This window comes from Schistocerca gregaria, chromosome 3 (assembly GCF_023897955.1).
Source record: "Schistocerca gregaria isolate iqSchGreg1 chromosome 3, iqSchGreg1.2, whole genome shotgun sequence".
In the NCBI taxonomy this organism is placed as follows: Eukaryota; Metazoa; Arthropoda; class Insecta; order Orthoptera; family Acrididae; genus Schistocerca; species Schistocerca gregaria.
This window is the reverse complement of record NC_064922.1, coordinates 709,038,026-709,053,707: the sequence shown is the minus strand read 5'-3', so window position 1 is coordinate 709,053,707 and position 15,682 is coordinate 709,038,026. Positions and strand designations below refer to the sequence as shown.

Genomic DNA, 15,682 nt, shown 5'->3' with positions numbered 1-15,682 from the left:
GATAAGAGTCCCAGATTGATGAGCAGTACTCAAGAATCGGTCGAACAAGTGTTTCTTTCGTAATCTAATTACATTTCCTAAGTTTATTCCTATGAATCTCAGCTCGGTGTTTGCTTCTCTTACAATTTGTTTTATGTGGCCATTGTACTTTAGATTGATTTGGATGCTCAACAGCGGATATCTTCTACTTTTCCAAATCAAAACCATTCAGGGTCAACTGCTTGTCCCTGCTGTGTGAGTACTGTGTTGTTGTGGTGTGACCGTAATTCTGGCCGTCCTAGTTGACCGCATTTTTCCACATAGTATATCAGATGCTTCCTGTGACACGGTGGTAAATATGTGTACAGTTTAGATTATCCTTTATGTTGTTGAATACGGTAAGTTAAAACTCAGGCACCTTAACCCACTACTATTACGTGGTTACTCATGTTGAAGAAACGCAAAAGGTCTATCGAGTTTATTCCACCAACCGATGCATGGACTGCTGTTAACATTGTTGAGTCTCCTAACCCACTAAAACTCATCGTTTAAATTCACACATTAATAAAGAAGGCCAATAACAGATCCACGCCCTTTGCCGGCGAGATCTTGTTGCAAATTTATTTTTTAACCCCTCCCTTCTCACAAGCTACCTTGTTAAATCTCCTACGAATGTGCTGGCATACTTAGCTACGGATAGAGAGTGTACATAGCTATGTGTGATCGAGATTCACATGTGGACTCTATCCTTTTGTGGTTTTACTGTTTTCAGTTGAGTGTGTCCAGGCATGGCCCATCTGTCCGAAGACTTCAGGCAGTCAATAGCTATTTCCTACTCTCCAAAGCCAGTTCAATCACTCCTACACAACCTCGCTGAACTAGCAGTGGTAAGGGAAAGGATACAACGTTAAGGTCTTCGTACAACTAAAGGTCACACATAAATTTGTGATGTCTGGATGGTAGTGGTGAGCAGCTGGCAGATTGAGTTTCTGTATTAAGTTGTCTTTCGCTGATAGTCAGTTTGGATGATAAATGTAGTGTTCGGCTTCCTAACTCAGCACAGAATGTTATTCAATCACGTAACTTAGAAACATCTAAAGTAGATGATCCACAATATCCTTCTTTCCAGAAGCCCAATAGCGATGGGACACGAACGTCTACAAGAGCGTCTGACGGGATGATAAAGGAACTAGCATACTGAAGCTATTAGCCAAATTTATTTGAATGCGGGTAGCACGATCGATATTAGCAAGGTCTAGAAAAGTTGCAGTTCCGTGCGCAACCGTAGTTTGCCATGTTATCTGTCAATACTTGTGTAAGTGTCTATTTTTCCATAGCACTCTTTCAAAAGTGGAGCGACTCAGGAAAGCTGGATCTCCACGGAAGATGGGTATTGTTAGGAGCAGGTATGCACTCTGTAATCATTAATTTGAGCTGATTATGTTCTTCCATATGCAATGGGATGTACAATAAAAATTGTAGTTATTTCTACGCAGGTCATACACTCAGGAACCTTGAAAAGAGCAGTAAGGTGGAGAATCGGATCGAAATTAAATTTATTAAACACGTTCATACAAGTGAATGATTCTTTTGATCCGAACACGCAGACATGTAAACAAACTCAGTGAGCACAAGTAGCGAAATACAATGCATCACTAATAGCGTGTCGGACCAACTTTTGCTGTCATACGTGCCGCCATTCAGTTTGTTAGACGTCTGATGTTGTCCTAGGTCATACTATTCTACAAACCTTGAACAGCCAGCTCCAGATCGGGGTAACACGGTGATATCTGGATTTTCAGTTGGCCGCAAAAGTGTTCTGTGGGTGACTAAGTGCGGTAAACAGGCCACTCATGGGAGTGTTGGACCACGACGAAGAAAATCTTATACCGAGCGAGGTGGCGCAGTGATTAGTATACTGGACTCGCATTCGGGAGGACGACGGTTCAATCCCGCGTCCGGCCATCCTGATTTAGGTTTTCCGTGATTTCACTAAATCGCTCAAGGCTAATGCCGGGATGGTTCCTTCAAAAGGGCACGGCTGACTTCCTTCCCTAATCCGATGAGACCGATGACCTCGCTGTTTGGTCTCTTCCCCCTAAAACAACCCGCAACCCAAGAAAGTCTTGAGCAACTAGAGCGTTATGCACACGAGCATTATTTGCTGGTAGGACATGTAGCAAACGTCCCACATGGGGATGAGGAATGTGATAAATATAACGCTGGCTCCTTAAGGTTCCATGTACAACAGTTAGAGGTAACGGTTATCGTAGGCTATGGCCCAGTACAACATTACGCCGGATGTGCAGGCTGTGTGGCCCATGAGGACGTGTGTGGAACTGTACCGTTCAACAGACTGCCTTCTCACTCTTAAGTGGTTATTATCCGTCCTCAGACCGAATCGGGATCAATCACTAAACACCACGCTTTGACGGTCTGTGGCAGTCCATGTGAATCTGACCAGGCACCACTGTAAACCTAATCGCCTATGTTCTTGGTGTTAACTATACTACACGACCGGGGCGTCTGGATTGTAGAATCGCATCCTCAGGGTGACTGTAAATGGTTTTTGGAATAACTGGCACCCGTGAACAGTGAAGGACGTCTGATAGTTTGGAGCGCGACCCTTCGATCTTCTCTCGATGATTTGGGTCCTCTCAAAATGGATTAACTGTGAGAAATGTCGTCAAATGCGTCTACCTGACATTCTGCGCCTACCAGCATCATTCTCGAGCCGGAATGTGGAGGTAGCCTGTATGACTCGACAATTATGCATTGTTTAAACAGGGCTGCCTGCTCTAACGGAGCACCACGGCCAGATGTGTGCGCATTGGCAGTGTACTTCGATTATTTGCAAATCGATTATCACTGTACCTATCTGCAAGTTTCGCAGTTGTACCCTTCTTCCCTCTGGCTGCGCCATCTACAATGTCCTGAGTGTGTTTTGAGCGGTATGTCGGACATCTCTTTCACCGCGAGGGAATTGTTTACAGACAAATGTAGTTTGCACTCTAGTGAAAATTATTAGTCCAGCCAAATAATCAGTTATTACATATGCACTCATTCCACGCTGGAGACTTTCTCGCAGTTATGTAAGCCGGATTCGAGTTGAGGCCAACCCCACCGGTCCACACCGATTGCAAGGCACTGTTTATTTATTTTTTAATCTGTCGACATTATAATAATCAAATGGATGTAAGTCGAAGTCATAACGGTAACGAACAATCTACATCTACATCTACATGACTACTCTGCAATTCACATTTAAGTGCTTGGCAGAGGGTTCATCGAACCACAATCATACTATCTCTCTACTATTCCACTCCCGAACAGCGAGCGGGAAAAACGAACACCTAAACCTTTCTGTTCGAGCTCTGATTTCTCTTATTTTATTTTGATTATCATTCCTACCTATGTAGGTTGGGCTCAACAAAATATTTTCGCATTCGGAAGAGAAAGTTGGTGACTGAAATTTCGTAAAAAGGTCTCGCCGCGACGAAAAACGTCTATGCTTTAATGACTACCATCCCAACTCGTGTATCATATCTGCCACACTCTCTCCCTATAACGTGATAATACAAAACGAGCTGCCCTTTTTTGCACCCTTTCGATGTCCTCCGTCAATCCCATCTGGTAAGGATCCCACACCGCGCAGCAATATTCTAACAGAGGACGAACGCGTGTAGTGTAAGCTGTCTCTTTAGTGGACTTGTTGCATCTTCTAAGTGTCCTGCCAACGAAACGCAACCTTTTGGCTCGCCTTCCAGACAATATTATCTATGTGGTCCTTCCAACTGAAGTTGTTCGTAATTTTAACACCCAGGTACTTAGTTGAATTGACAGCCTTGAGAATTCTACTATTTATCGAGTAATCGAATTCCAACGGATTAATTTTGGAACTCATGTGGATCATCTCACACTTTTCGTTATTTATCGTCAACTGCCACCTGACACACCATACAGCAATCTTTTCTAAATCGCTTTGCAACTGATACTGGTCTTCGGATGACCTTACTAGACCGTAAATTACAGCATCATCTGCGAACAGTCTAAGAGAACTGCTCAGATTGTCACCCAGGTCATTTATATATATCAGGAACAGTAGTGGTCCCAGGACGCTTCCCTGGGGAACACCTGATATCACTTCAGTTTTACTCGATGATTTGCCGTCTATTACTACGAACTGCTACCTTCCTGATAGGAATTCACGAATCCAGTCGCACAACTGAGACGATACCCCATAGCTCCGCAGCTTGATTAGAAGTCGCTTATGAGGAACGGTGTCAAAAGCTTTCCGGAAATCTAGAAATACGGAATCAACTTGAGATCCCCTGTCGATAGCGGCCATTACTTCGTGCGAATAAAGAGCTAGCAGCGTTGCACAAGAGCGATGTTTTCTGAAGCCATGCTGATTACGTGTCAATAGATCGTTCCCTTTCGAGGTGATTCATAATGTTTGAATACAGTATATGCTCCAAAACCCTACTGCAAACCGACGTCAATGATATAGGTCTGTAGTTAAATAGATTACTCCTACTACCCTTCTTGAACACTGGTGCGACCTGCGCAATTTTCCAATCTGTAGGTACAGATCTATCGGTGAGCGAGCGGTTGTATATGAGTGCTAAGTAGGGAGCTATAGTATCAGCGTTATCTGAAAGGAACCTAATCGGTATACAATCTGGACCTGAAGACTTACCCGTATCAAGCGATTTGAGTTGCTTCGCAACCCCTAAGGTATCTACTTCTAAGAATATTTAAATCCACGTTAATCCCGAGTGACGACAACATACCTGTTTTCGTTGATCTCAACACACACGTTGCCAGCCATGGTTGCTTTCAATGTGGTGGCACCTTCTGCTTTGTGCCTTATGATTTTACATACTTTGAGCTATTCCACATTATTCATTGTAAACTATTATCCAACGGAGAAAAAATAAATCATAGTATTTTAATTATAGGTGAGAGTATCCTTTAAGGCACACCCTTTATGCTCTATCACGTTTGCTTCAGTAGACAGAGGACTCTATCACGATATAAACCGTTGAAAATGCCTTATTTCTCGCATCTTGTTCGAATAAGCATTTTTAGCCCAATGGATGACATGAAACGATTCATTCTATTACAGAGAAACCGTGGATCAGTCAGTCTCCGGAGCTCACGGAAATAAAACCTAAGTATTTTTGACAGAAAAGGAAATAAAATCCCATGCCTCTTGACAGAGCGTAGGGGAACGATGAGGGAGACCCGCACCGCAGTACTAGGTAAGGTCCTAACGGAGGTGGTTTGCCATTGCCTTCCTGTGACCGTAATGGGGATGAATGATGATGATGAAGACGACACAGCAATACACAGTCATCATCTCGGGGCAGGTGAGAATCCCAACAGCCCCCCCCCCCCCCCCCGGGAATCGAAGTCGGGACCGTCTACTCGGGAAGCAAGAACGCTACCGCGAGACAACAAGCTGTGGACTTTGACAGAAAGGGGCTGGTAATGTTGTGATCGAATAGGTTAATTATTTTTATAGCTAAGCGTTTTATTTTCAGAAAACAAGGAGAAGGAAGTTAGATAAGAGTTTTTAGCGTGAAATCGACATATAAAATAGAACTACTATTAGATAAGACTATTTAATGACAGCCTATATTTTACGGAAATGTAACTGTAATTAAAACTACCTGAGACCGACTTGCATATACCTTTTACTTACTTGCAAGTTGTAAGTAGCTTTCCTTTACAGATGCTGGGAAACAAGGCGGTTAAGTTTATCATTGAAACTCATGTCGGGAAAAGTAATGTTTTCCCGCACGCACGCAAAATACCACAACACACGTTCAGATCTCGAGCATTTTCAGGATCACTGGTTAAAGTATTACGAAGATCATTCACCGATCACCTGATGTCCCATACCCAGTGCCGGTTTGTTTACTTGAAACACAGGTCAGTTTGTGATCTGCTCAGCGAAGCCTGTACCTTCTGTTGTGCTTGTGGCCTTTATTCATACTATGCTAATGTTAAAATATTAATCATTCACTTTAGTAAAGAGTGCGTACATATCATTATTAGTGTGTAGCGGTTGACCATGGTGAATTACACGTTTACGGAATACGCCGACATGATGTTACTGTACGGCTAATCTGGGTGCAGCGGGAGGGCTGCTGGTTAGTTGCATGCGGAGGGTTTTCCGCACCTCCAGACAACCTCACACTCCCTCTTTGGTGCTGTGTTGCTGCGGGCCTCGGAGAAGGGTGCAATCACCAACAGCATGGTCGACTGTGTTGCCCTACGACGGCGGAGCACAACCGAGCTGCTCTCAATGCCGCTGAAGACGAAGCGACAACGGGTACCAGAAACATAGCAGGCAGACTGAATGTGAAGCTGCAAACTGTCTAGCGTATTCGGCATAGCAGCAGCTAACCCTGTACCACTCCCAGAATAGGGGAAGTGCAGCCACGAGCCCACTCCGAGGCGTGGTGTGGGAGAGCCCGCCCGACTTTTCAGCTGATCCTTTCTGCGCAAAAAAGCCAACTTCAGCTGTGAAAGTGTTCTCAAATTCCTTAAACGTGATGTGTGGGATGGGGTAAATCTACCTTCAGCACGCTTCGTGGGCTTCACGAAGAATACAGTCTGAACATTTGCTGGTTTGCTGATGACTTGTGATTAAATCTTCCGCAGCACGTGGTCGTGCGTTAGCGTTCTTGCTTCCCGCGCCTGGGTTCCCGGGTTCGATTCCCGGCGGGGTCAGGAATTTTCTCTGCCTCTTGGTGACTGGGTGTTGTGTGATGTCCTTAGGTTAGTTAGGTTTAAGTAGTTTTAAGATCTAGTTTACTGATGACCATCGATGTTAAGTCCCATAGTGCTCAGAGCCATTTGAACCATTTTGTGATTGAATCATATCTTCTTCCTCCATGTCTCACAGGTGCCACGTACTTGCTATTCTTTTACGGTCTACCGTTGTGTAGTAGGCTGTTGGAAGTTGTACCATTGTATGTGAGACAAAACGTGAAGTTCCAACATGATGGCGCAACACTTAAGATTTCAGGTGCGATCTGAGGTCATTTGGACCACTGGTTTGGTCAACAGTGGAAAGATCGTGGTGGCCAGACTACATGGCCTCACGTTCTTCCTACTTGAAACCGATAGTCTGCCACCATTGCAGTCATACAAAATCCTTGCTTTATGAGACCGCTATAGCGTCAGAACAAAACCTACTGGCTTGGCTATTTTTGTGGCAGGTTCTATAGGACCAGGGATTGGTGATCGTGTCTACCGGAACATCGTATGCATTTAAAGTATCTGTTTTGCCGTCAGATCTGGTCCTACATGCAAGTGGACACAGATAGCAGGGAGCAGGAGTGAGAGAAACGTCTGTAATTGTTTTTTGTGTGTAGTTTGTCCCGGTAAGACTACCTATACTAAACTAAGCCATTTTCGTCTCTACTACAAGCCCTCAGTATCTGTGAACGGAATTTGGTTACACCCTGTACACAGAGAATGAAGACACAGAGGGTCATGGGTACAAGTGCAGATGTATTGACATGTGATACCTCAATATGTACACACATTAGTGTGCTGCTTGGTTTTTTTTTCTCTGTGTTAACCAGTCTTCCCACAAACACATAAAATCATTTACTACCTGATGTTTTGTGCACAGTTATAACTGCACCACTAAGTGGACCATGCGTACGGAGTAGACAAAACGTTTTGCTTCCGTATGCCAACAGTTCCACACCGGAAATCCTTTCCAGGGAAAATAAGCATTAGTGGCTTGCTCTTACCACATGTACTTGGAGGCACTAACCAACCTCATAACATACTACTCCTGAGAGCTATAATTATTAGTCAGCAAGTGACCTTAATATTGATGTAATGTTGTTCAGTACACTGTCCCCAGTCAACAATAAAAATATCTGAATTTACACCTGTTGCACCTTGATAATAGAATATGACGTTCTGATATTGACTCATATGTTTCTCACATGTGTTGCAGACAACGCGACAACGGTGCACTGTGAGCTATATATTCGCAGCTTTGGATCCATCAGTCCCGTTACTATGGTAAGTACAGTGTGGCACTAGCTCCAGGAAATTTGATAATTACTGTCGAAGCAAACTTTAAGTATAAATTTATAATCTTCCAACAAGACCTTTCACGTAACTGTTTAAAAATTTGTGTAATGTGATAAAAGTTCCAGAGAACGCTAGTTTTCACTGCGGAAAATCTGTTGGTAATGAAAATTCTGGTGGCTAGGTGAACATTGCAGGTTACTTCACGTTTTCAATATGGCTAGCGCCCACCTCGTCTGTGGCTTTCCGGAAGTCAAATGCTCCCTCATTCATGAGTAAGGAAAACATCTTTCTTCGCTGATAATTAACACAGGTTCCTAGGCATGGAACTAGTGAACACCACCTGTGCTCTGTAACCATAAGGCCTAGGTAAGCTTTAGCGACCACCACTTGGTGCTGCGGTGGAATGCTGTGTGTCACAGGAGGCGGGGATCTGGGCCTAAGTAATAACAATAATTCCATACAGTTCTGTGACTTGTGCAAGTCTTTCAATTGGACACTAATTCGGTGACTTGGATGTCGATAACATATCTCCGTAGTCGTACTGGAGTAAGAGCATCTATAGTGTGACATGAAATCCGAACCATATGTGGTACTTGGCGAATTTTAACGTCACTGAAAGGTGAAAGCTAGGTTAGAAACAAACTGTTAAACCTGTGATCCGACCGGGATTTGACACAGAAAAAAAAAATCACAGTGGCATGATGTGCTACACGCTCTTGGGGGGAATGTTTATTCAGGCGGCACTGTCTATAGCGTCAAACCTGAAGGGTAGCCGCTGCACTCGAAATACATAAAGCATACCAAGTATGCTGCATGAAAATCGCCGATTATATTTCTTTGACCAAAGCTGTAGTATTCAGTGGTTATTCGGTTTCTCCACCCATCACAAGTATCTGTGAACAGGGAAAGTCAGAGATATTTGGGCATTCTAGCTGGATGATCCCGCTCACCGATGCGACAATGTGTGATAATACCTCGGCCCTGCAATTGTCCGGCAGAATACTCTGATGACTTGGATACGCGCCGCTGATAGCATGGTGAGTGGCCTTGGTTTTGCTTACGTTTATCGATTCGTATCGCTCCCTGGACAAATTGCCAGTGCTTGCGACGACTTCAGCAGCACTCAGGACTTTGCATTTGTGCAGCCTTTCACTTCGTGAACTCCACCATCATCGACCACAAGAACAAACTGTTACATTCCACGGGTATTTGTGTCATGGTCAGTGTGAGATATCATAATCTTTGTTCTGCCAATACCCAGTAGGATAGAATAAATTCTAATGATTATTCAGACGTAATAATCATTACTGGACCGATGGGACCACTAGATGACACTTTTGACGTCACAAAGTGGACAGCTCCCTAAGCAAACCCTACCGATCAAAAGCCTTTGTCATTAAAGGAGTAATTACTAATGAAGCATAGAGATTAAGGAGTCATTCAAGGAGATGGGAATTTCTGTATTTTGAAAGAACCAAAATATATTACTAACGAGTTCCTCGCCCAAGCTGTGAAAGTCCAGTGGATGATTACCGACCACCGTGACGTCCCCAGTCTTGCGGCACGATGTGGTTGAGGTGTGGAGTGGCATGTGATTTTGCAAAAGTAGCTCCTCAATGGCTACTGGTATTACGAGGTTGAATGCAATCGAACCTAAGTCTTCCGCATGGCAGCCATCTACGCTGGCTACCTAGCTAAATTCAATTAAGGTACTTGGAAACGTATCACATGATATTAAATGACAACAGGCAAAGAAACTGAGTTAGTAGATGAATACAAAAATGTATGGGACTTCTTTATTGTGGAAATACATAATTACCTTAAAGCAGCGAAAGTTACTCTCATTCTGCAGAATTATTAGGACTGATGTAACGACATAGCAAAAGTATTAGTCTGATGAAGAAGTAACATGCACTAGGAATATTACGATTCGGATCGGTATCAATCATAGAAATCCTCCTGCCTTGTAACTACGTCTAACTACCTTTTTCCTCCGTTTAAATATGTGACCATGAGTACTGGACACCACGATGTGTTTTAAGTCTCAGTAACATGCGCTAACAACGCTTTAATGTGTAGAGTAGATTTGGTATGACACCCAACAAAGATGCCATACGCTCATTATAACAATTCTGCATCAATTTACATGTTGATCTAACAACACGGAATAGAAGATCCACAATTTAAAAACTAAAAATCGAATGACATAGCGTCAGCTATAAGTTATACAAATAAATGCAGCTACCAAAATTAAATCTCTCCTATCAGGAATTAAGACACTTGTCCCCTAATTTAGCATGATCCGTGAAACGCCAACCCGGACAGAGTAAGCAAAAGCAACTCACGTGGTGTGCTCAAATGGTATCAATCAACCATCGAATTTCTCGATACAACCTTGAGGCACATTATTCTCTGACTCTTTCATGTAAGAGATCTCTATTGTTGACAACCTGCACTAAAATAGTCCTTTCCATAATGGTATATTAGAGGTACACACACATATAAAAAAACTTGTGCATCACTTCACACCGTACAAAAAACTGGTATATAGACCAACATAAACACCATATCCGCCCTTTTTAGTGCTCGTGAAAACCACACATTCCATATTGTACCACCATACAGCGAGATCTTCAGAGGCGGTGGTCCAGATTACTGTACACGTCGGTACCTCTTATACTCAGTAGCACGTTCTCTTGCGTTGATGCATGCCTGTATTCGTCGTGGCATACTTTCCACAAGTTCGTGAACGCCTCCCGCGAGACCCACATTCTCACCATGTATGTCCACACACTACATTCGTAGTGTCCCTACCCAACACGCTCATTACTCGTGGAAGATCTTCTTACCAAGTCCCATGTCCGAAAGAACAGACACGATATCCATATAAGTATATGTCGTCCATGAAGACGAATGCCTCGCCAATATGCTGCCGATATGGTAGCACTATCGGTCGGAGGACGCCATTCACTTACTGTGCAGCTGTTACAGCGCCTTCCATGAGCAGCTGTGACGCACGTGGGCACCACATAATGCAACCTCAGAACAGGAGGGAACCTCTACCACTGTGCACTCGCTGGACAGTTTGTCTAAGGCATTCAGCCTGACCGGGTTGCCTCCAATCACGTCTGCGACGACTATCTCGTGGAAGGCTTATGCAACACTCATCGCTGAAGAGAACGTGATGCCAACACTGAGTGGTCCATCCGAAATGTTGTTGGGCCCATCTGTACCTCGCTACATGTGCTGAGGGTTGCAAAGATGGACCCCGCCGTGGACGGCGGGAGTGAAGTTGCGCATCCTGCAGCCAATTGCACACAGTATGAGTCGTAATACGTCGTCCTGCGGCTTTACGAAAAGCATTATTCAACATGGTGGCTTTGCTACCGTGTTTCTACCAGCCTGGTAGCTGTCATCGACTGCCCTTGGATGGCCTGAGTGAGGCATGTCGTCGACAGTTCCTGTCTCTCTGTATCTAATCCATGTCCGACCATCAACACTTCGGTTCACTCCGAGACGCCAGGACACTTCCTTTGTTGAGAGCCCTTCCTGCCACAAAGTAACGATTCGGACGCGATCGAGTCACGATATTGACCGTCTAGGCATGATTGAACTACAGACAACACGAGCCGTGTACCTCCTCCCTTGTGGAATGACTGGAACTGATAGGCTGTCAGACCACTACCTTCTAATAGGCGCTGCTCATGCATGGTTGTTTACATCTTTGGGTGGGTTTAGTGACAACTCTGGACGGTCAAAGGGACTGTGTCTGTGATACAAAATGCACAGTCAACAACTATCTTCACGAGTTCTGAGAACCGGGGTTTTGCAAAACTTTTTTTGATGTACGTATTTTATGAAGATTTATTTGAAAGCTTTGAGCGGGAGTGTGGTGTTCCTTAAGATGATGTTTTATGTGTAACACTTTATTTTCATTAGCGTAATCAAAATAACACTGACGGCAAAGAGTAAAGTGCTACAAAATTAATGTGTGTGTGTATGTGTGCAACCCCGAGGTTGCCAGTGTCCTTACAAATATCTAAAGAAACGAATGTTAAGCAACTTAGATTCATAATTACTTTCGTCCATAATGGCTACGATCATGAACCGTGCCTGTGAGAGATAGTATTTTATTTGTAATTTTTACTTCTAGTCACCTTTTCATGTTTTTTTATGTTTTATCTAAGATAATATAACGCGTTTCGGACATGTCTTGTTCATCTTCAGGGTTTCATACACACAAGCATACATACAGAGAAATATTACTTAAAAATAAACTGACTTAAACAAGATTAACCTATACCTTTTTGTCCATTGTTTGTTACTGTAGTGGCTGGTGTGGCATTTGCCAGGTAGGGGGGCAGTGGACGGCCAGAAATTGATGTCAGTTGTCTCTTCTTCTGGCCAGGGTGGCCTTGCGGTTCTAGGTGCTACAGTCTGGAAGCGCGAGACGGCTAGGGTCGCAGGTTCGAATTCTGCCTCGGGCATGGATGTTTGTGATGTCCTTAGGTTAGTTAGGTTTTAGTAGTTCTAATTTCTAGGGGACTGATGACCTCAGAAGCTATGTCCCATTGTGTTGAGAGCTATTTGAACCATCTGAGTTATGGCCTCTGCTGGTTTTCATTGTGGCTGATAAATTATGATAGCACGTCCCGCATAGGATGCAGGTAGTTTTGCACCTGTTGAGTGGTTCGAAAATAGAGTGAAAGGCTTTCGTATGAGAGTTGATCAATTTAAGATTCATGGCCTTGTAGCTTCACTTGTTCACCGGTGTCATGGCGGGTCTGTTGACTAACATTACAGGATTGAACTTCGTATTTTGTCACTGTTTTCCGACGTAATTCATTGCACAAATTCTTTCGACACACATGTAAAAGTTATGCAGTTAACCCAAGAGTTAAGACTTGTACCATATCACTCAGTATCGATTATTGAGGTTTTAGAAAGCTTTGCAAATTTGCAGAAAGGACGTATGGGACCAAACTGGTGAGGTCATCGGTTCCTAAGCTTACACATTACTTAATATAACTTAAACTAACTTAAGCTAAGGAAGACACACACAACCATGCCCGAAGGAGGATTCGAACATCCGACAGGGTAAGCCGGGCGGACCGCGATTAAACGCGCTTGACTGCTCGGCTACCCGCGCGTCTATAGAGGTTTTGAATAAGTATTTGGTACTGACAGATTTGTAGTCGTTAATTTACATTGACACATCTTGAATCTATTGGGTAAAAACTGGCTTAAGACTGTTGAAGAATTTAGAGTTTCTGAATTCGGTTATCTCATTGAAAATGTTATCTCCATGTATTGTATTATGTATGAAAATTTCCATTTCTTCCAAGATATGCATTCCTTTATTTGTTCGTATTTTGTGTAAAATTTAGAGGTTGTCTTAGATTTTTCAAAGGGTGGCCTGTGCATTTAAAGTGAGTTACTACTGCTGATTTGTTACATTTATCAAGTTAATATCAGTCTAATGTTCTTTGAATCGAGGTCTGAAATTTCTGTTTGGCTGATATAATATTTATTACATTGACTGCAGGTAAATTAGTAAATTCCTTCAGGGATGTGACTATAATTTTACAATTCGTATTAAATCGGTGTATAAGTTCGCAGCGTCTATGTTTTGCATGATGGTATTCCGTTGGCTGTACGTTTATTTATCGATTGTCAATTTTCATGTGTAGTTAGCTTACTATTGTCATTTGGAGATAGTGAGTGGAGCTGCAGAAAGGTAAACACTGGGGTTCCAAGTGACGAAATCGCGACATAGCCTCATGTTTGAATTCAGTAGGTCGGTGTACATCAGTGGGTCAGTGTACAGCAGTGTACGTCGATAACGCCAGTGGATAGAGCCCAGTAAGAAAATGGTTTTCTCCTTTAAAGGAGCGTCGTTTTGACAGTATGACGCTCCACGTTCAAGAATACCTTCGGGGTTTGATGAGGGTCGTTTAAACGCATTAACCTGCAAAGATCCACACTTGTGAGTACTGCCAAATGTAATGAACTTCGATCATTTCACCGTCGTGCGCCATTTGCATGCAATGAGGAAGGTTCAAAACCGGGTAGATGATTACAACATGCTCTACCCAGATATCAGCGGGTAGCCAAGTGTGCGTCTCTGGCTGCTCCTCATCAATTGGCTCGCGAACAGCATCGACCATTCCTATACGGTGTTGTCCCTGGTGAGGAGAAATGGAATCTTTATAAGGAAAATGGAAGATCAGTTCAGCCCATTCAAAGCAGCAGCTCCCCATATAAAGATCTGCGAACACCTGGTGGAACAGCGACGGTGTGTGGTACAACGAATTGCTTCCCTGAGGTTTAACCATCCCTACTGGCATTTATTGTCAATAACTGAGACGTCTTGCAAACGCAGTCTAAGAACAGCTACTAGAAAGACTGCGTGAAGTGATGCTATTCCACGCTAACGCCCTCGAGCATTCTGCTAGGCTGACAAAAACATCATGCATGAGTCGTGTTGGGAAGTCATACTGCATCTACCTTACACCTGATCTTCCACTCTCAGACGTTCCCCTTTTCCAATTTCTCTTAAACAACCTTAAAGGAAGTTCCTTTCTGGATAAGAATGCGACCCGAACATGGCTCGACAAGTTCTTCACCTCAAAACTACTTAATTTCTACAGTCGCGGAATCGAAAATATTTCCCAGCACTGGTACACTGTTGTAAACAGTATAGGAGTATAGCTGTATATTACTCATGACAAGAGCCTCTGTTATATGTATCTCCTGCGTTTGTGAAACTTGTGAAAAAACGCTACGAACTTTTACAGTAATCTAATACATTTACGCACATCAAAAATATTTTCCTTCATCTCAGACGTGAGAGTTCCGGAACCTGTACAGAAAATTGGAATTGAGATCAACATAAACACCATTTCCATCCTTTTCTTTGCTCATGAAAACCTCACATCGCATGTTGTACCACCATACAGCGAGACCTTCAGAGGTGGTGGTCCAGATTGCACCACACATGTGATGCCAGACCTGAGCGGTCTATTCAGCATGTTGTTGGGCACTTCTGTTCCTCGCTGCATTGTGTCGTGGTTGCAAAGATGGACCTCGCCGTGGACGATGGGAGTGAGGTTGCCCAATATGCAGCCTATGGCACACAGTTTGAGTCGTATCACGACGTCCTGTGGCTGCAAAAGAAGCATTATTCTACATGGTTGCTGCTGTCAGGGTTCCTTCTAGACATCATCCGTAGGTATCGGTCGTCCACTGCAGTAGGAACCCTTGGGGGGCCTGAGCGAAGCATGTCATCGACAGTTCCTGTCTCTCTGTATCTCCTCCATGTCCGAACAACATCGCTTTCGTTCACTCCGAGACGCCTGGACGCTTCCCTTGTTGAGAGCCCTTCCTGGCACAAAGAAACAATGCGGACGCGATCTAATCACGATATTGACCGTCTAGGCATGATCGAACTACTGACAACACGAGCCCTGTACCTCCTTCCTGGTGGAATGACTGGATCTGATCGGCTGTCGAGCCCCTTCAATCTAATAGGCGCTGCTCGTGCTTAGTTGTTTACATCTTTGGGCGCGTTTGGTGACATCTCTGAACGGTCAAAGGGACTGTGTCTGTGATACAATATGCACAGTCAACATCTATC

The 15,682-nt window shown here is 43.7% G+C and overlaps 1 protein-coding gene across 1 annotated transcript in view; it reads left to right on the top strand.

Moving 5' to 3' along the window:
- Nucleotides 1–15,682, top strand: part of LOC126355995 (glycine receptor subunit alpha-2-like) — a 651,703-nt gene that overhangs the window by 292,700 nt on the left and 343,321 nt on the right. Inside the window, exon 4 of the mRNA XM_050006618.1 lies at nucleotides 7,967–8,034. Coding sequence (XP_049862575.1) covers nucleotides 7,967–8,034 — 68 coding nt within the window. The remainder of the gene's footprint in view (nucleotides 1–7,966; nucleotides 8,035–15,682) is intronic.